This window comes from Aquarana catesbeiana, linkage group LG03, assembly GCF_042186555.1.
Source record: "Aquarana catesbeiana isolate 2022-GZ linkage group LG03, ASM4218655v1, whole genome shotgun sequence".
Lineage (NCBI taxonomy): Eukaryota > Metazoa > Chordata > Amphibia > Anura > Ranidae > Aquarana > Aquarana catesbeiana.
In genome coordinates, this window is record NC_133326.1 from 187,826,312 (window position 1) to 187,846,428 (window position 20,117).

General features: G+C 40.8%; 1 protein-coding gene across 6 annotated transcripts in view; it reads left to right on the top strand.

Moving 5' to 3' along the window:
* The window catches only part of PUS7 (pseudouridine synthase 7), a 117,282-nt gene that overhangs the window by 53,952 nt on the left and 43,213 nt on the right, over positions 1–20,117 (top strand). For all 6 annotated transcript variants that reach the window (XM_073619646.1, XM_073619645.1, XM_073619644.1 and 3 more), the window contains 3 exons: positions 2,748–2,876; positions 11,003–11,128; positions 11,220–11,281. In XM_073619646.1, the coding sequence (XP_073475747.1) occupies positions 2,748–2,876; positions 11,003–11,128; positions 11,220–11,281 (317 nt within the window). The remainder of the gene's footprint in view (positions 1–2,747; positions 2,877–11,002; positions 11,129–11,219; positions 11,282–20,117) is intronic.

The following is a 20,117-nucleotide window of genomic DNA, read 5'->3' on the forward strand; positions in this document are numbered from 1 at the left end:
TGCCTTGAAAGAGTTTTCATACCCCCTGAAATTCTCCACATTTTGTAATGTTACACCCAAAACCTTTAATGTGTTTTATTGGGATTTAATGTGATAGACCAACACAATGTGGCACGTAATTGTGAAGTGGAAGGAAAATGATAAATGTTCAAAATTTTTTACAAATAAATATGTACGCGCGCAAATGCTCAGTATCGGTACCGATACTAGTATCGGTATCGGGACAACCCTAGTTCAAACCACACATGTGAGGTATCGCCACGAACGTTGGAGCGAGAGCAATAATTCTAGCCCTAGACCTCCTCTGTAACTCAAAACATGCAACCTGTAGAATTTTTTAAACGTCGCCCATGGAGATTTTTAAGGGTAAAAGTTTGGTGCCATTCCACGAACGGGCGCAATTTTGAAGCGTGACATGTTGGGTATCTATTTACTCGGCGTAACATTATCTTCACAATATAAAAAAAAAAATTGGGCTAACTTTACTGTTGTCTTATTTTTTAATTCAAAAAAGTGATTTTTTTTTTTTCAAAAAGAAAGTGCGCTTGTAAGACCGCTGCGCAAATACGGTGTGACAAAACATTGCAATGACCGTCATTTCATTCTTTAGGGTGTTAGAACCCCCAAACATTATACATTTTTTTTCTAAGTAATTTTCTTGCAAAAAACTTGTTTTTAACTTGTAAACCCCGAATCTGAAAAACAGGTTCGGTCCTTAAGTGGTTAAACTTCTCCACAACTTTTATCCCTGGTCTGTCTGGTGTGTTCCTTGGCCTTCATGATGCTGTTTGCTCACTAAGGTTCTCTAGCAAACCTCAGAGCTTCACAGAACAGCTGTATTTATACTGAGATTAAATTACACGCAGGTGGACTCTATTTGCTAATTAGGTGACTTCTGAAGGCAATTGGTTCCACTAGATTTTAGTTAGGAGTATCAGAGTAAAGGGGGCTGAATACAAATGCATGCCATACAGACCTAAATCCAATTGAGAATCTGTGGAAAGGCTGCAAAATTGCTGTTCACAGACGCTCTCCATCCAATCTGACAGAGCTTGAGTTATTTTGCAAAGAAGAATGGGCAAAAATTTCACTCTCTAGATGTGCAAAGCTGGTAGAGACATAACCAAAAAAACTTGCAGCTGTAATTGCAGTGAAAGGTGGTTCTACAAAGTATTGACTCAGGGGGGCTGAATACAAATGCACGCCACACTTTTCACACATTTATTTGTAAAAATTTTGAAAACCATTTTATCTTTTTCCTTCCATGTCACAATTATGTGCCACTGTGTTGATCTATCACATAAAATCCAGATTAAAATACATTTACATTTTTGGTTGTAACATGACAAAATGTGGACAATTTCAAGGGGTATGAATGCTTTTTCAAGGCACCGTATATGCTGCTTGGCATGTTGGGGAGGTCTTTAACGCGAAGCTGTTATATTTTGCCTGAATTGACAAAGGACTTGTTTATTTTTAAGACGATATCCTAAATAAAAATTGAGCAGCATTAACTTCCTAATTTAATCAGAACCGTGAGCTACTTGATTATACTTTTAACTGCAGAGCACCTGCATAAGACACCTGGCATCATAACTGGTTCAGCTATTGTGATGTACTTTTTGCCTGATGTGGTCATACACATCACCTTTTTATTTTAAGTTCTTTTGAGCATAGATGCATATATTTTGCTATCCGAATGTCTGGACAGTTTGTTTATTTAGCTAGATATTCTTGAGCAAGGAAATGTATTTTAGATTTCATTTCACAGAAGCCAGTGGGTGACTTTAAAGAAAATGTTCTTCATTAAATATCTTTTCCTCCTTTGCCCTCACCCCCTGATTTCAACAGAACTATAATTTGCTTAGTTACATAATAGCAAGATAAGCAACTGGTTCAACCTTCAGGTATTATGATATGAGTTTATAATACGCTAAGTGGTAAACTCATATCCCTTTCCATTCTACATATACCAACTACTATTCTGCTGGCAATGTCCTTCACCTGCCACAACCTACACTGATACCAGCATATCCATTAGTCATCTTCATTAACTGGCGAGCCAGCGCAACCCACACATTCACAGCTCCTCTCCACAGACCCAGCTTTCAGAGAGCAAGCTTCTACTGAGCAGTCTCAGTATATTATTTAACACAAGTTTCACATTTAATTTTCCTTTTTATAAATATTTGTTTAAGATAGCATTTTGGCCTCATGCACACGGGACGTTTTACAAACTTTCCTTTAAGCTTTTCCTCCTGGCAGCAGCGTTTTGGCAGGAAAAAATGCCTGATGCCTCTAAAAGTGTGTAACGCAGTTTTACACAATTATGCGCGTTTACAGGCTTCAAGTACTTGAGTGTTCATTTTATTGTGCCAAATAATTTATTCTGGCCATTGAAATAAAATAGCACTCAAGCACTAAACGCGCCTGTGCATGAGGCGTTTGAGATAAAAAAAAAAAAAATCACAATTTTATATCGCATGTATTCATACATTCTGTATCTGGTTTATCTCATTTAATATTAAACATTTATCTGAGTGACTACATCCTATCTTCATTAGCATTATCCATTTAAATAAATGTCCAAATATAGCACAATTGACATGATTTAATTTTGGTAAAGCTTTCTTTTTTTTATCTTATATATATTTATTTTTATTTTTTTTACGTTATATTAGGTTGATCTCAAATTGAGAAATGTGATGCTCGACCAATCTGCATATAACTCTACTCACTTTTTTCAGAATAACTGCACAGAGACTGTCCCATTTAAATAAGTGTTTAATGAATTTCAAGTTGGGAAATTTCACATACCAGAAGCATCCCCTCAAATTGGGTGAACTTCAAGGAAATCATTTCACAGTCATTTTAAGGTATGACCTAACTGTTAAAATGGCGGCCTGTTGCCAAGCTACTCTGGTTATCTATGCAGCTTCAAAAATATTGTATTATTAGTTTTATTAGTAAGTTCATGAGCTTTTTCTAATGTTAATTTGACATATTTAATGCAGACACAACAAAAAGTAAAATTTAAATTATTCACATCACAAGAGTTAACTGTGTATTCTGGACAGTAAAGGACACAAAAAATATGTTTTAACAGCAGTAACACTAGGCACTCTTGTAGTGATGCAACTGGCCACCAATTTTAGCATTTTCTGTTTATCTAGAAATGGTTAAAATGTCATTACATGCTCAGCTTACAGGTTCCAAGCAGTGTATTGCAGGTGATTTTTCCAGTTTGTCTGCTGCATAATTATGCAAACGTTTGCAGATTGCTGCAACCTAGCTATGTGTGATATGTCTACAATTGGCATAAAATGGATGCATGTGAAGTATTGCAAAGTGCAGTGACCTAAACCGAGCTGTGCTTTTTGTGATTGGTGAAAGCATGTCCAAGCTGCAATTTGGAGTTGAAATTAGCATACCAAATCTTAGTTGGCTATTTGGGCTCATAGGAGTTGGGTTAAAACAAGCCAATACAAGTGTTAGATGCAGGTATATATTGATTTATTGAGTGTTTACATTGTCAGATTGTTTTTTCCCTTTTGACAAATTCACTTTTAGGATGCATTTTTATTCACCTCAAATGTACAGTATCTCACAAAAGTGAGTACACCCCTCACATTTTTGTAAATATTTTATATCCTTTCATGTGACAACACTGAAGAAATGACACTTTGCTACAATGTAAAGTAGTGAGTGTACAGCTTGTATAACAGTGTAAATTTGCTGTCCCCTCAAAATAACTCAACACACAGCCATTAATGTCTAAACCGCTGGCAACAAAAGTGAGTACACCCCTAAGTGAAAATGTCCAGATTAGGCCCAGAGTGTCAATATTTTGTGTGGCCACCATTATTTTCAGGCACTGCCTTAACCCAGTCCATCCAGTTTAACTGGTGTGGGTGTGTGCATATGTTTGTTAATAATAATTCCCAAATCCCTGTATGTTGCGTTCGCTAAGAAGTTCCCTTTATTATATATTTTTTTTAAACTATCGGCGCTCTCTGCTGATACCACCGCTTGTGGAAGTGAGTTTCACATCCTTAGTTGATCTGCATAAGGTTGGAAAGGGATACAAAGCAATCTCAAAATGTTTAGGCATCCATCAGTTGACAATTAGACAAATTGTCTATACATGGAGACAGTTTAGTACTTCCTAGAAGTGGACACTCGGCCAAAACAACTCCTAAGGCACAACACATAATCCGTAATGAGGGAAGGAAGAACCCACACCTAACAGCTAATGGCTTGAAGACATCACTGGTACTGGCAAACATCTCTGTTCATGAGTCTACCATACATAAGTCTTTGAACAGGCAGGGTATTCATAGCCGAACACCAAGGAGTAAGCTGCTGCTTTCCATGAAAAACATTGTTGCACTCCTGAAGTTTTCCAAAGAGCACCTTTGTAAACCACAAGGCTACTAGGAAAATGATTTGTGGGCTGATGAAATAAAAAGTTGAATTGTTCGGGAAGAATACTATGACGTAAAAAAGGCAAAAAAGATGTTTGAAAACCTTACAAATATCTTTCCAATGATGGAGGGAACCTCATGATTTGGACTTTCCTCGCTGCCTTTAGGGCTTGGATCACTTGCCATCATCATGGCGAAAATGAATTCCCAAGATTACCAAAATATCCAGCAGGATAATGCCAGGGTGGCTGTCTGCCAACTGAAACTTACTAAAAGTTAGGTAATGCAGAAGGACAATGACGTTAAGCATCAGAATAAATCTACCACAGACTGGCTTCAGAAAAAGAAAATGAGCCTTTTGGGGTGGCCCAGTCAGAGCCCAGAACTTAAAGTGATATTAAAATCTTGTGTTTTTGGGGGGGGTTTTGTTTAAAAATAACAGACTTGTTTTACTTGCCTTCTCTGTGAAATGGTTTTGCACAGAGCATCCCAGATCCTCCTTCTGTTTGGTCCCTCGCTGACACTCTTGGCCCCTTCCTCCCTGCCAAGTTCCCCCACAGCAAGCGGCTTGCTATGGGAGCACCTGAGCCGAGCCGCTGCTCCGTGTGTCCATTCAGACATTAAGCTGCAGCTCGGACTTATCCCCTCTCTCTCGTCATTGGCTCACTGACTGCTGTCTCAACTAGCTAGGCAGCAGAGTCCTGGACAGCTGAAGCTCTCCTGCAACATTGCTGGATCAAGAGGGGGCTCAGGTAAGTATTAGGGGGGCTGCTGCACACAGAAGGTTTTTCATCTTAATGCAATTATGACCTCGAGAGATGTTCACACCAGACATCCTACAAATGTTTCTGATCTGAAACCGTTTTGTAAAGATGAATGGTCAAAAATTCCTCCTGAACGTTATGCAGGCCTAATCCAGAGCTACCAAAAGCACTTGCTTGAAGTCATTGCTGCCAAAGAGGTTTAATGATTCTAAAGGTTCAAAAGAGATTTTTAAATAACAAACCTGTTGGACTTGCCTGCTTTGTACAGTGGTTTTGTACAGAGCAGCCCCAAACCACCTCTTCTGGGGTCTCGTGCTGCTCATCCTCTTCTCAGTCTGCCCCCATTGCAAGCACTTTGCATCTGTAGACACACATAGCACAGCTTGGCTCTGCCCCTGCTCCCTCCACACAGGCTTTGACTGACAGCAGCAGGAGCCAATGGCTCCCACTGCTCCTAAGTCTCCTGAAAGAAAAGAGAGATGGGAGAATAGCTGCACAGTGCTGGCTAGAAAAAAACATTTAATTCCAAGGGGTTCCCATACATTTTCTTGCCACTATATGGAAAACCTTTTATCCCAAAAGAGACCAAACTGTTTCTGTAACTGCTTAAAAAGTTGGAATTCGGCTACAATTAGTTTTGTTTAGTGTATCTAACACTTCGCCTCCCCCATAAACTGACAATGCTGCTGTCCAAAGGTGTCTCTGTTGCTCCTTCTTCATCCAGAGTGTAGACACTTTAAAGTGGTTGTAAACTCTCCCCGTCAACTTTGTCCCATGTAAATCAGCATAAAAAACCCTAATGAACACTGCTTGTAGATATCTCCTTACTTGCTTAGTATTGTTGTAATCCTTTTTTGTTTAGAATTCCTTTAGAATGATTTCACTGAGCATGCCCAGATCTCCCCTGATTTACGGCACACTCTGTGTACTTGTCTGTCTATTATCAGATCTTCCTACGGCACAACACTGAAATCCTGAGAATGCATAATCACGCAGAGCTTCCTACTACACCCCATGTGACATCACATGGGGGGTTATTTACGAAAGGCAAATCCACTTTGCACTGCAAGTGCACTTGGAAGTAAAGTCGCTGTAGATCCGAGGGGGACATGCAAGGAAAATAAACAGCATTTTAGCTTGCACATGATTGGATGATAAAATCAGCAAAGCTTCCACAAATGTCAGATCTTCCCCTCAGATTTAGAGCAACTGCACTTCCAAGTGAACTTTCCGTGCACTTTCAAGTGCACTTGCAGTGCAAAGTGGATTTGCCTTTCGTAAATAACCCCCATGGAGTGTAAACTTGGGCATCAGGACAGCATTACTGCAGCCTTATCAGCTAAAGCTGATAAGACTGACACAAGCAAACACTAGATAATCCTTATAAAAAGGCAGTACAGCGCATAGAATTAAAAGTTAAAAAACAATGATAGAGTCCAACATAAAAGAGATGAAAACAAAATCCAGTAATTCCTCCAGTGACACTAGTGACATGAAAAACTTGCAGGGTGACTGTGGTGACAAACATGGACCTCCACCTTCGGTGACACCAGCCGCTCACCTCAATAGATGGACCCCTGAGTTAATCAGTCAGGTCAAACCAGCAGTTCCCTCACAGGGATAATAGCAGGAGGAGATGTAAACAGGATCAGGCATCAACAGCATCAACAACGGACACGCAGGCAGTATTCACATGTAAAAGATATGAAGAAATCTAGTGCTCTCTGAATGATGCTAAGGCTTTATTTAAAAAATAGCGGAAACACTCACAATAAGTTGCACAGTGCGAAGGATGCAAGCATAGAAGCAACGAGCGGAGCGCGGGTGACGTCACGATCAGGACACGTTCTCAATGCCATTCGGCAAAAAAACGCGTTTGAAAAATTGCTGCGCAAATACCGTGCAAGATAAAAAGTTGCAATGACCGCCATTGTATTCTCTAGGGTCTCTGCTAAAAAAACATATATAATGTTTGGAGGTTCTATGTAATTTTATAGCAAAGAAATGATGATTTTTGACATGTAGGAGCGAAGTGTCAGAAATGGCCTGGATGCGAAGTGGTTAAACAGTAAGTAATATGCGATTTGGGCTGGATTACAGTGGCTATAGTTTGATAATTACTTATTATAATGGACTAAATGAAAAGCAGCATCAGAGTGGGAGAGTTTACTTCCTCTTTAAGGCCTCTTTCACACTGCAGCTTGAAAAAGCTCAGTACAGCTTTTTTTTTCTTTTTTACTGAGCTTAAATACAGCCCATTAATTGTAATGTGCCTATGCACACAGGTGCGTAAACAAGCGCTATGCATTCTTCAGTATAAAAAAAAAAAATTAAAACCTGGAAAAATCTGCTTTTTTGGTCATTAATTTATGCCTCATGCACGCAAATTCCCATTTACATATTGTGCAGAACGAGAACGTGAGAATAAGTTATCGAGCATTTGCGCAAAAATGCTCGAACATGAAAATGCGTGCAAATTCATACCAAAAAAAAAAACTCTGAAAAAGTAGATGCTCAAACAAGAGTATCATGTGCAAGAGGCCTTATACAGGATGTGTGTTACTAACTGGATCACCAAGTGAAAACAGAAGGAAGCCCAAAAAAAGCAAACTAACACAGCCACCACATCTGATGACTGGTAAGCTGATAGACCGCCTCATTGCTAAATAGAGGGACATCTAAGGGCAGGATGTGGCTAGGCCAAGCTCTGATATTAGGAATAGAGAGTTGGGACTGTTGATATCAGTCTCCCCCCCCCCCCCCCCCGCAGAAGATATCACACCTGATGTTGCTTAACAGAGCTTATTATACACCTAAACGTCTCTTTAAGTTTGGAAGAAGACCTAACAATAGTTGCCCTAGATGACGGGGGACCTCATTCACATGATGTGGAGATGTCCCAAGCTGTTTCGTTACTGGGAGGGGGTGATTGATAGCTTGAAAGATATATTTGGGATTATACTGGAGAAAGAGGCTAAACTGTGCATCTTGGGGTATAGACGGATACACGGGGAGAAGAAGAGTACTACACTGGCAATTCTGAGATGTCTATTCCAAGCAAGGAAAATGATCACATTAAGATGGCAATCAAAGGAACCCCCCACAGTAAGAGATTGGATTGTTAAATTAAATGAAACCTTTTGTAGGGAAAGAACAGAGTATATTAAGAGAGGTAATCTTAAGGAATTTCATAAAATGTGGAGACCATGGGTGGAGAAGGTGGGAGGCCCTCAATAGGAAGTAAAGAATATAACAGGGTGGGGTACAATAATAAAAGTCCTAGGCAGCCAGGGATCTGGTTTACCAGTATATAAACCATTGGGTGCTTGTCTCTATCAGACAATTAATAGTAAGTAGAAGTTGAGTTTGTTAATCAAATGGGTTGAAAGTCTAACTGTGAATATTCTATGTAAGGGAGGCGGTGTTGGGAGGTGGGTAAGAGGGTAAGGGGAAAGATTGAAGGAATTAAGGTATATATATTAATCTGGATAATATTAAAAATGGTTGTAAGAGTGGGTGCGGGAAGTTCTTTCGTTTTTTTTTATCATTGGCTTCTGAGTTGATATACGGTACCCGCATCGTGCCTCTATAGGTCCATATCAATTGGTCGTGAATAGAGGTCGACCGATGCCAAAGCCGATATTTAGAAATTGCGGTGGCCGATGGCCGATATATGATGCCGATTTTTTTGGGCCGATATATGATGCCGATTTTTTTGGGCCGATATATTAGGCCTATTTTTTTTTTTTTTTTTTTCCCCTTCATCTCATAAAATCTAACAGTTAGACCCCTTTCACACTGGGGTGTTTTTCAGGCGCTTTTGGGCTAAAAATAGCGCCTGTAAAACGGCTCCCCTGCAGTCTGTGTGAAAGCTCGAGTGCTTTCACACTGAGGCGATGCGCTGGCAGGATGTTAAAAAAAAGTCCTGCAAGCAGCATCTTTGGAGCGGTGTATACCCCTCCTCCACCACTCCTGCCCATTGAAATGAATGCGCACCGCTGCCGAAGAGCCTGCAAAGCGTTTCGGCAGCAGCGCTTCAGGGGCGCATTTAACCCCTTCTTCGGCCACTAGCTGGGTTATAAATGCTCCGCTAGCAGCAGAATAGCGCTGCTAAAATGACGGTAAAGCGCCGCTAAAATTAACAGCGTTTTACCGTCAACGCATGCCCGCTCCAGTGTGAAAGCAGCCTTAAGTAATAAGTGATACAGAAAATTTTTTATATTTAAACATTTATTAAACAAAACAAACCTCCAATCAGTTCACTTGTATGTAGAATTTAGATTAAAAAAAAATAACTATATCTTAAATATTAAATACACAAAAACAGGTAATCAAAACTTTTGGACGAAAAAAAAATGGGCTAACTTTACTGCTTTTTTTTTTTTAATTTCATTAGTGTATTTTTTTTTTTTTAAATTGCGTTTGAAAGACCGCTGCGCAAATACCGTGTGACATAAAATATTGCAACAACCGTTATTTTATTCCCTAGGGTCTCTGCTAAAAAATATATATATATAATGTTTGGGGGTTTTAAGTGATTTTCTAGCAGAAAATACAGGATTTTTACTTGTAAGCAACAAATGTCAGAAAAGATTTAGTCTTTAAATGGTTAAACTGAAAACTTCTCCACTATTGATAAAAGAACCTGAAAGAGATACAATGTATCTTCTTATCAGACTTGGCAGGCTGCCCAGAGGAGGAGAGAAGAAAACTTCAGACAACTTGCAATAGACTTCTATTACAGAAGTCATTTGCAAGTCCCGCTGAATCGGCTTTTTATGCCGATTAAGTAAAAAAAGCCAAATATCGGCCGACCGATATATCGGTCGACCTCTAGTCGTGAATTAATGTTTCATTATGACCCTGTGTATTTTCCGCACAGAGCCCATTCACACAGGGGAAACTTTGGATCCGACTTCAAGTCGCCCCTAGTCGCCTCAAGTCGCGCTACATGAATAAATCAATGTAAGTGAATGGATCTGTCTTAATGCACACTACTGCAGTCGCTCCGACTTCAGAAAAGGTTCCTGTACTACTTCAATCCGACTTGAAGGCAACTTGTACCCATTGATTTCAATGGAAGTTGCCTCCAAGTCTGATCACTGTTCATACTGAGGCAACTTTACAGGAAGCAGAAAGGAAACAGAAAGTAATTTCCTCCACTAAACAGCCAGCCCCCTCCTTCTCACACACAGCTGATAAGCTCTGATTGGCCACTTGTAAAGTTCCCTGTCCCGGAGGCGACTTCAAGTTGTGTTGTAAGTTGCCCCAAGTCGTGCTATGATTCATACACAAGTCGTGTCCAAGTTGCCTCCCAAAGTCGTGCTGGAAGTCGTGTTGCCCCTGTGTGAATGGGCTCTTAAAGCTCAGGAAATATATAAGGGGGGGGGGGGGGGGGTAAGAAAATTTTGCCACAATGATGTGAATCCAAGAAGGTGTCTGCAAATGAATGTTAAGCTGAATAAGTCTCCAGACTGCATTCTCTGATGTGGTAAGAAAAAAGTAAAAACAAAAAGAAAGGAATAGAGAGTTGCATATCAATTCAGCTGCCTAGATTACTGGAACTATGGATTATCTTTCCATACACTTTTTTTACTGAAGGCTTTTCATCACATGCCCAATTTTTATTGCACGATTTTATGACTGGTTTAATTCAAAATGTAATCCACTTTCCAGAAGGTTTTCAACACCATTCAAAATGTCATACATTTTAATTTCTTGAATTAGTGTAATTTTTTTTTTTAACCTTTTTAGATATTAAGATCACCTTACTGTTTCACTCAATATATTGTATTTTCTTGTTTAACATGGCAGAAATATTACTGGAACAGTTGAACAGGTAGAGCAAGCCATGACCTCACTCAGGAATATCGGCTTCATAAATTATTATGGCATGCAGCGTTTTGGTACGACCGCTGTTCCAACTTACCAAGTTGGAAGGTAATTTTGAATTTTTTTCTTACTGGCTGTTTTATATAAAAATTTATATTAAAAAAAAAAAAAAACTGACTTTTGTATAATTCCATCACAGGGCTATTCTTCAAAACAACTGGGAAGAAATGATAGACCTTATTTTAAAGCCAAGACCAGGAGGTATGGAAACCTTAAAAATCAAGAGTTTACACTGATTTTACTGCCAGCTAACTGTAACTGCATTATCTGGTAAATGTAAGGTTATATGAAAACTAGAAAACTGCCTTGGTGAAATCTTCATCCACTTGGAACATATTTAAAGCTTTACATTTAATACAAGTAGTTTGCATAATTGTTCTCTGTTTTTTATAGAAAAAAAAATTGAGACTGTTTACACAGTGGTATCCCAGGGAAATTTTTAAAAAGTTTAAGATTCAAGCAGAACGTATTCCTCCTATCCTTCACAGCCAGGGAAGCTGCATTCTTAGCCTCTGTTTGATCTGCAGTTACAATTGTACTACACATGTGATCAGTTATGACATCAGCCATTTGGCTTGACAGTTTTGGTTGAGAATACAACCAACTGTGACAGTTATCATCCACAGTTTGCTGGAAGTGGAAATTGTTGAAAACCCTCACGTATACCCAGTGAAGTGACTAGCCTCAGATGATACACCGATATGAAACAAATCCTCCTACGTAAGTTGTACCTGTTATGCTGATAACAAAGGAACAAAGCAGCAGGGAGAAACTACACTTTATGCTTAGGATAGAGACACTGTATAGAGGAATATGCTTTGTTCTTTTTATTGTGTCTCAGGTTTACAACCACCTCAAAGCAGAACTAAAGGCACAGATACTTACCTTAGTTTCAACCGCCTAACACCCTTGAGATCCCTTGCCTGTATTGGCATATTCTCCTCCTTTTTCTGGGTGCCAGTCTTCAGACATTTTGAGTGATGTTATCCCAGCACACTGGCAGTGTGCCAAAATGGAAACATTTTACAGAGGATTGCAAACAGGTAGGCAAGTGTACTTTTTTGCAAAAGAGGCATTGCAGGCCTCTTCTTCAATAAAAAGCCTGCCTGCTTGCAACCCCAATTACAAAAAAAGTTGGGTCAGTGTGTAAAATCTACATAAAAACAAAAAGCAATGATTTTCATTTTCATGTTTTATTCACAATAGAAAATAGAAAACACATAAATTGTTTAAACTTAGAAAATGTACCATTTTTATGAAAAAAACAAGGTAATTTTGAAATTGATGGCAGCAAGACATCTAAAAAAAAAAAATTGGAACAGGACAACAAAAAGTTGACAAAGTGGTACTAACCAGAAAGAGCTGGAAGAACATTTTGCAACTAATCAGGTTAATTAGCAACAGGTCAGTAACATGATTGGGCATAAAAACAGTATCTTAGAGAGTCAGAGTATCTCAAAAGTAAAGATGGGCAGAGGTTCACCAATCTGTGCAAAGCTGCTTCTAAAAATTGTCTAACACACTTTACCCAAATTGCTCTACCTATTTCAGACCATCCCAATCATAGTACCCAAACCCTTTTTCTCTACTCTACGCTCTCTTTCCATCCGCTTTCTGTGGAATAAAGGATTATCGAGAATCAAATTCAAGCTACTCACCCGGCCAAAATTGCAAGGAGGTACAGGTCTACCTGACTTTGAGCTTTATTACAAAGCCACATTAATGGCACGTATCCTTGATTGGTTCCCTCGACCTTCCCAAAAAGCTTTGGTTATGGTTGAACAGGATATGTCCCCCGTTGACCTTAGGGCTTTATTGTGGGGCTATAAACGTAACTTATCAGTTTTGGCGGATTCATCACCCCTCACTACAGCTGCCCTCATACTTTGGTATAAGAGAGGTCTATGCGAGATTCTATCTTCAGACCCATCTCCCTTATCACCACTTTTCGATAATCCCGCCTTTCCACAAGGTATAGGGGCCCATGCTATTGGTTCTCTCTCCCGCTCTTCTTGGCCCCAAGCACGCTCCTTTATCCGGGCGGACAATGGAACACCAAATATCCCTCCAGGAAATCGAGACTGGCTCACTTCCATACACCTCTCCACCTTTACCACACATCTTTTCACTTCCTCTCAGTTCCATCGCCCCTTGACTGACTTTGAACACCTCAGCTCTTCTCAAGAGTTACCTAGATACCTGCGCTCACGTATCTACAGTCTTATTCAATCTCTTACACAGACAGACCTTCCCACCTACACTAGAGTATGGTCGGCAGACCTGGGAAAGACCATCTCCAGAGCGGACTGGCAAACTGCGTTCCATTTCGCGCATAAGTCCTCAATCTCATGCTATTCACAAGAAAAAAATTTTAAGGTCATGGCGAGGTGGTATAGGGACCCCGCCTCTCTACGGAAAATTTTCCCCTCAACTTCAAATTTGTGTTGGCGTTGTTCTCTTACAACAGGGTCGTATCTAACAGGGAATGTGATCGGATCCGGCCCTTCTGGAATCAGGTATCCCAGGTTTATGAAAAAATTTACGATGATCCTCTGCACTTGACTCCTGAAATAGCCCTCCTATCTATTCTGCCAGGTTCAATAGCCTCTCAAAAGCGCAACCTTTTACGTTTTTTCCTGTCTGCAGCTAGCCAACTCATACCCCTTTTCTGGAAGACAGCGACTATCCCCCCATTGTCCCTCTGGACTTCCACCATGAATGATATTATGCGAATGGAGGAGATGCTAGCGCTTGACAATGACACCTACGAGAAATTTACAATTTTATGGTCGGTCTGGCAGCGCTTCTCCTCCTCAGATACGCTGTCTTCCTTACTTCCTGCCCCCCAGATTACAGCTTCCCCTATGAATTTGAATATATGCTGATCCCTTGACCATGTCTAGGGACCTGGAGTCCTTCCTTCTCAACCCCAGCCAGCGGAACTCCCTCTCCCTACTCTTCCCTCCTTTTCCCCCCTTTTTTCTTTTCTGTTTTCTTCCCCCCTACTCATTTCCTAATTATTCTTTTTCTCTTTTCTCCCTGACCTTCTATCCTGATACTTGACATGATTTATTTATATTAAAATTGACTTAATAATTATCAGCTTAGCTGTGGGTGATAGCCATTTTGCTCGCTGATTGATCTCTCAATATGTTTTACTTTATGTCAAATGTATTAGTTCTTTTGTTGTTTTATAACAATAAAAATATTTTCAACTCTAAAAATTGTCTAACAATTTCAGAATAATGTTCCTCAATGTAAAATTGCAGAGATTTTAAATATAATCATCTACAGTATATAATATCAAAAGATTTCAAGAATCTGGAGAAACCTCTATGCGAAAGGGGCAAAGCTGAAACAAAGTATTGGGTGCCCAAGATCTTCGGGCCCTCAGACGGTACTACATTAATAATGGGCATGATTCTGTGATGGACATCACTGCATGGGCTCAGCAATACTTCCAGAAATCAGTTTGTGCACACAGTTCACTGTGCTATTCAAAAATGCAAGTTAAAGCTCTATTATGTAAAGAAGAATGTAAAATGGTCTGTTGCAAAGTGGAAAACTGTTCTGTGGTCAGATGAATCCAAATTTAAAACTCTTTTTTTGGCAATCGTGGTGCCATGTCCATTGGATTGAAGAGGAGAGGGACCTTCCGGCTTGTTAACAGCACTCCGTTCAAAAGCCTGCATCTCTGATGGTATGGGGGTGCATTCTTGCCTAAGGAATGGGAAGCCTACACTGTCTGAAAAGGCACTGTCTGTGCTGAAAAATATATCCAGGTTTTAGTGCAGCACATGCTCCCATCTGGATGATGTCTTTTTCAAGGAAGGCGTTGGCATTTTTAAGCAGGACAATGCTAAACAGCATGCTGCATCTATGACAACAGCATGGCTCCATAGTAGAAGGAACCTAACTGGTCTACCTGCAGTCCAGACCTTTGCCCAATTGAAGTTATTTGCAACGAAAAAAAAGACAAAAGACCCAGGACTGTTGAGCACTTAGAATCCTATAGCAGTCAAGAATGGGACAACAGTCTTCTCCCAAAACTCCAGCAGCTGGTCTCTTCAGATAGGAGAAATTAGACAGATCACTGCCCCAGGTGAGTATATCAATCCCTCAGAAAGGAAGGGCTGGGTGCTAGCTCCAGCTTGCAACCGTGAACATGTAGACCAAGTGAGAAAAATTTAGCTGCATACCAACATCCGTCCAACAGGTTTATTGAAAGACTGCCACCAGGACTAAAACAACCTGGGGGGGTGGGGGGGTGTTTGAACAAGCACAATGTATGTGTGAAACGTCATCGCCCCTTGGTCCGTTGTTTTAGTCCTAGTGGCAGTCTTTCAATAAACCTGCTGGACAGATGTTGGGGGGGTGCTAATTTTTCTCACTTAGTCTACATGGTCTCTTCAGTTTCCAGACTTTTACAGAGTGGTATTAAAAGAGGGGATGGCTACGCCATGGCAAACATGGCCCACCTGGTGCTGCCATCAATTTCAAAATTAACTTCTTTTTATACCTAAAATGGTACATTTTCTCAGTTTAAACATTTTGATCTGTTTTCTATTGTGAATAAAAAAATGGGTTTGAGATTTGCAAATCATTGCTTTGTTTATATGTAGATTTTACAATGTGTCCCAACTTTTTTAGAATTGGGCTTGTAGTTCAGCGTTAAATTTTAATGGGCTTAGTTCTGCTTTAACAAATATTCTACTCATTTCATCATAGCTTCGGTCTCCAAAAATGGGATATCTTATATCGTACAGTATAGGACACAAGCATAGTATTTATTGGGCACTGTCAAAGTTCTCCTAAAACCCTGCCAAACTCCATGAATCCTTAGTATTTTGCTAGTGTACTAATGTTGCTTCAGATACTGAGGGGCAAAGCTTGGACCCTTTATGGGGACCAATGGCGTAGACAGGCAATAGGGTTGCCCTGTGTTTCTAACCATTACTGTACTAACCAAGGCTATGTTTTAAATGTATTTTACATTCTGTGTAAACTATTCAAACTTGGAGCTTAGGCTCAAGTGAATGTCCGTCTGAGTATTTTATTATACCACAGGTCATGTGCTTTACCACCATCCCGCCTACAACCTTTAATAGAGTAAGGGCGCTCCTTCCACCCTCTTTCCGTAAGGACTTTCGGTACAGGACCGTCTGCAATCGAGTTATCATGTTACTCTTCCAGACACGTTTACCCTGTTTTTTGCACCTTGATTTAGGAGTTCCCAAGGGGTTCAATTCCCTCGCTTGTAGCAAATGGCAGCATCGAAGAATAAGGGAGCCATGGCAAAAGATCAGACTAATGGTCACATGAAATGCCACCTCGGAGTACTAAGGCTTCCAAAACACTGGAGGAGGAAGGCCATACAGCACCATTCCCTGCATCTGAAGCTGCCTAAATCCCTCCCACACAGCAACTGACCTATCTGACTAAAGAGGAATTTTCTGCGTACATGGTACATTTCCTCAGACAGCTAAGGGCTTTAATACAACCAGTTCTGTCCAGAGAAAAAAATCTGTCTGGATCCTCCTCTAATCCAGCCATTTCCTTTGCTTCCTTTGGTGTTGGATCCTACACTGCCCATCCTTAACTACTTACCGACTAGCTCATGTACATATACTTCGGCAGTTTGAAGATGGATATCTCGGTAACGGTAGCAGCTGCTGCCACAACCGAGGTATCCATCTTTAGAGTCGGCAGTTCTGTTTACGATAATGGTGGTCTCTGCGGCGGATTCACCGCGAGATCACCGTTATCGGCGGCGGGAGAGGTGCCACCCCCCTCCCGCTGCTCTCCCGCACCCTCCGCCGCTTACCAGAGCCGTCGGTAGCGGCGGAGGCGATCGGGTCCTTTCACGTCTTTGGTGTGGAGATGAGTGAGGGGAAGATGGCCCCCACCCCTCTCCATACCATAGCAGGGCGGAAGCGACGTCAAAACGTCACTTCCGCCCATACGTCTTAAAGGCACATTTTTCTGTTGTCATTTTTTCAAATGACAAAATTTTTTTTGTTTTTTGTTTTTTTGCATTTTAGTTCAAATATGAGATCTGAGGACTTTTTGACCCCAGATCTCATATTTAAGAGGTCCTGTCATACTTTTTTCTATTACAAGGGATGTTTACATTCCTTGTAATAGGAATTAAAGTGACCCATTTTAAAAAAAAAAAGAAAAAAAAAAAAAAAAAGTAAAATAAATTTAAAAAAATATATTTTTTTAAAGCACCGCGTCCCGAAGCGAACGCATACGTGAGTAGCGCCTGCATATGAAAACGGTGGTCAAACCACACATGTGAGGTATCTCCGCAATCGGTAGAGTGAGAGCAATCATTCTAGCCCTAGACCTCCTCTGTAACGCAAAACATGCAACCTGTAGAATTTTTTAAACATCGCCTATGGAGATTTTTGAGGGTAAAAGTTTGATGCCATTCCACGAGCGGGCGCAATTTTGAAGCATGACATGTTATCATGTCATGCTTCAATTTACTCGGCGTAACATTATCTTTCACAATATTATAAAAAAATGGACTAACTTTACTGTTGTCTTATTTTTTTATTCAAAACAGTTTTTGAATCCATTTTTTTCCCAAAAAACGCTTTGTAAGACCGCTGCGCAAATACGGTGCAAAAAAAAGCAATGACCGCCATTTTATTCTCTAGGGTGTTAGAAAAAAAAACAATATATAATGTTTGGGGGTTCTAAGTAATTTTCTAGCAAAACAAACTGTTTTAAACATGTAAACACCAAAATCTCAAAACGAGGCTAATCCTTAAGTGGTTAAAGGGGTTGTAAAGTTATTTTTTTTTTTTTTTTAAATAACAAACATGTTATACTTACCTTCACTGTGCAGCTCGTTCTGCACAGAGTGGCCCCGAACCTGGTCTTCTGGGGTCCCTCGGCGGCTGTTTCAGCTCCTCCCCGCAAGCATTTACCACCTTCATGCGAGCTCCCTCGCACGGTGGTGAGTGCTTGCGGGCGCGCTCCCGTGATACAGCCGGCGGCTATAGCCGCTCGCTGTATCACTCGGCCCCGCCCCCGGCGCGCCGCGTCATCGGATGTGATTGACAGCAGCGCGAGCCAATGGCTGCGCTGCTTTCAATCCATCCACTGCAGCCAATCAGCGACCAGGCTGAGCTGCAATGAAGCTGACGAGGACGAGGAGCGAAGATTCGAGGCGTCAGGTAAGTAAAACGGGGGGCCTGGGGGCGGCGGTACTGTCAAAAGTTTTTTCACCTTAATGCATAGAATGCATTAAGGTGAAAAAATTTTTACCTTTACAACCCCTTTAAGGAAGCAAGCAATAAATAAAGTACAGGAGAAGTTAAAAAAGGACATCAGAAGATACCTTTCTTCCAGGTCTCTGTGCACAGGCTACTATAGCCTCACACAATCTGTTGATACAAAGCTACTTAGCTCCTCTGTTCGCTAGTGCCTTAGTTGGGGATTTTCTCCACAAAGATCATCACAAATCTCTACACTATGGAAACTGAGTTTACTACACAGTGGGTGGTATTTGTGGAAGATACAGCAGTCTTTTGCTTGAATAAACATCTCACTATTTGACCAAATGTTATCTTTAAGAATCCTGTGCATAGAAATTTTGAAGCACTCTTAAGAGCTCTCTTTTAGGCTGGCCGATCAAGCTCTGCAGCCTGCAATTGCTACTTTGTCTATCTGTCAGACTGCAGCTACCTGGACCTGGAACATGTTCAGCCAACACAATCCTGTTTTCCCGTTCTGGAATTGGAATTCCTGTTCTGGGAATAGGTTATCTTCCCTGAGATTTCTGTTACTGGTAAGCACATCCAGCCCTAGCTGGAGAGCAGAGTTATACACTTGATCACCTCCATTAAAAGAGTTGTTCCACATTAGTTATGCCCCTTTTTTCAGTTGGGCTTTGCTGCTATAAGTAATCTCCACCCATGTCCTGGTGGCTACGTGGAGTCAGGCAACCTAAATTTTATTTTCATACATCAGGGGACACAGAGCCATAGTAGTTACTATGAGGGTTATAGGCCACCTTCAGGTGTGGGACACTGGCACGCCCTAAGACAAAAAGTGCACTCCCTATATAACCCCTCCCACTACAGGGAGTACCTCAGTTTTATCGCCAGTGTCTAGGTGTTTGTCACGGAGTAAAGATGTGCTGAGCTGAGCTCCTCTGGAGCAGTCCTTGCTGGGGCTAGCTATGCTGACAGATCCATTCAAGGTGTCTTTCTGGCCGAATTGAATGGTACCCGGGCCTCCTGTCTGAAGAAATTAGGTTTAAGGCTATAAATTTTACTGCCGGTGGTGCTATTGCAGGTCCAGGATTGTGGGTTTCCTCGAGGATCCCCGGCTCCTGAAGGTTTAACAGAACCCATCATGAACGGTGAAGGAGACATGAGAGCAAAGGGAGCATGAAAGAGGTTTTGGTGACACAGGCATTTCCTGCTTAACACATTTACTATTTGCATGAGGCTGAGCATTAATGGCAGCGGCAGTAGCTGGACTATTGCTCAAGCAGTGGATGCGATTTCTTCTGACAGTACCTCTACTTTGTGCATCGGGCTAAGGTCAGAATGAGCATCAGGGCCACGAAATGTTTGCAGCTGTTTTCAACACTGCAGCCCCTGTGTATTTCACCAAAAGATCTTTTTTTCCCTCAGCCATGATGGGTTTTTAAAAAAAAAAAAGAAAAAGAGAGAATCTCCCAAATAAACATTATTTTTCCTCCTAAAGTTTTTTACACTTTATCCTATGGTGGAGGAAATTCACTAAGTAGGGTATACCAGTAATTAACGCTGCTATATCCTCTGTGAATAAGAGCTTTTGTTTGGCAGACAATGCTCAAATGCTTCTGCATCCAACGGATAAAATGTCGGAATTCCTGTTTAAAAAAAAAACACTTTTTTCTCTGGCAGATTGAGCAGCCTACGCTGACAGTAATTGCTTAATCATTGTAAGGCCAGCTTAACAGGTGTTCAGGTATCCTGCTCAGCAGGCCCAGGATCTGGCAGCTTTATGTTTGCAATAATTGTTTTGTGAGTTT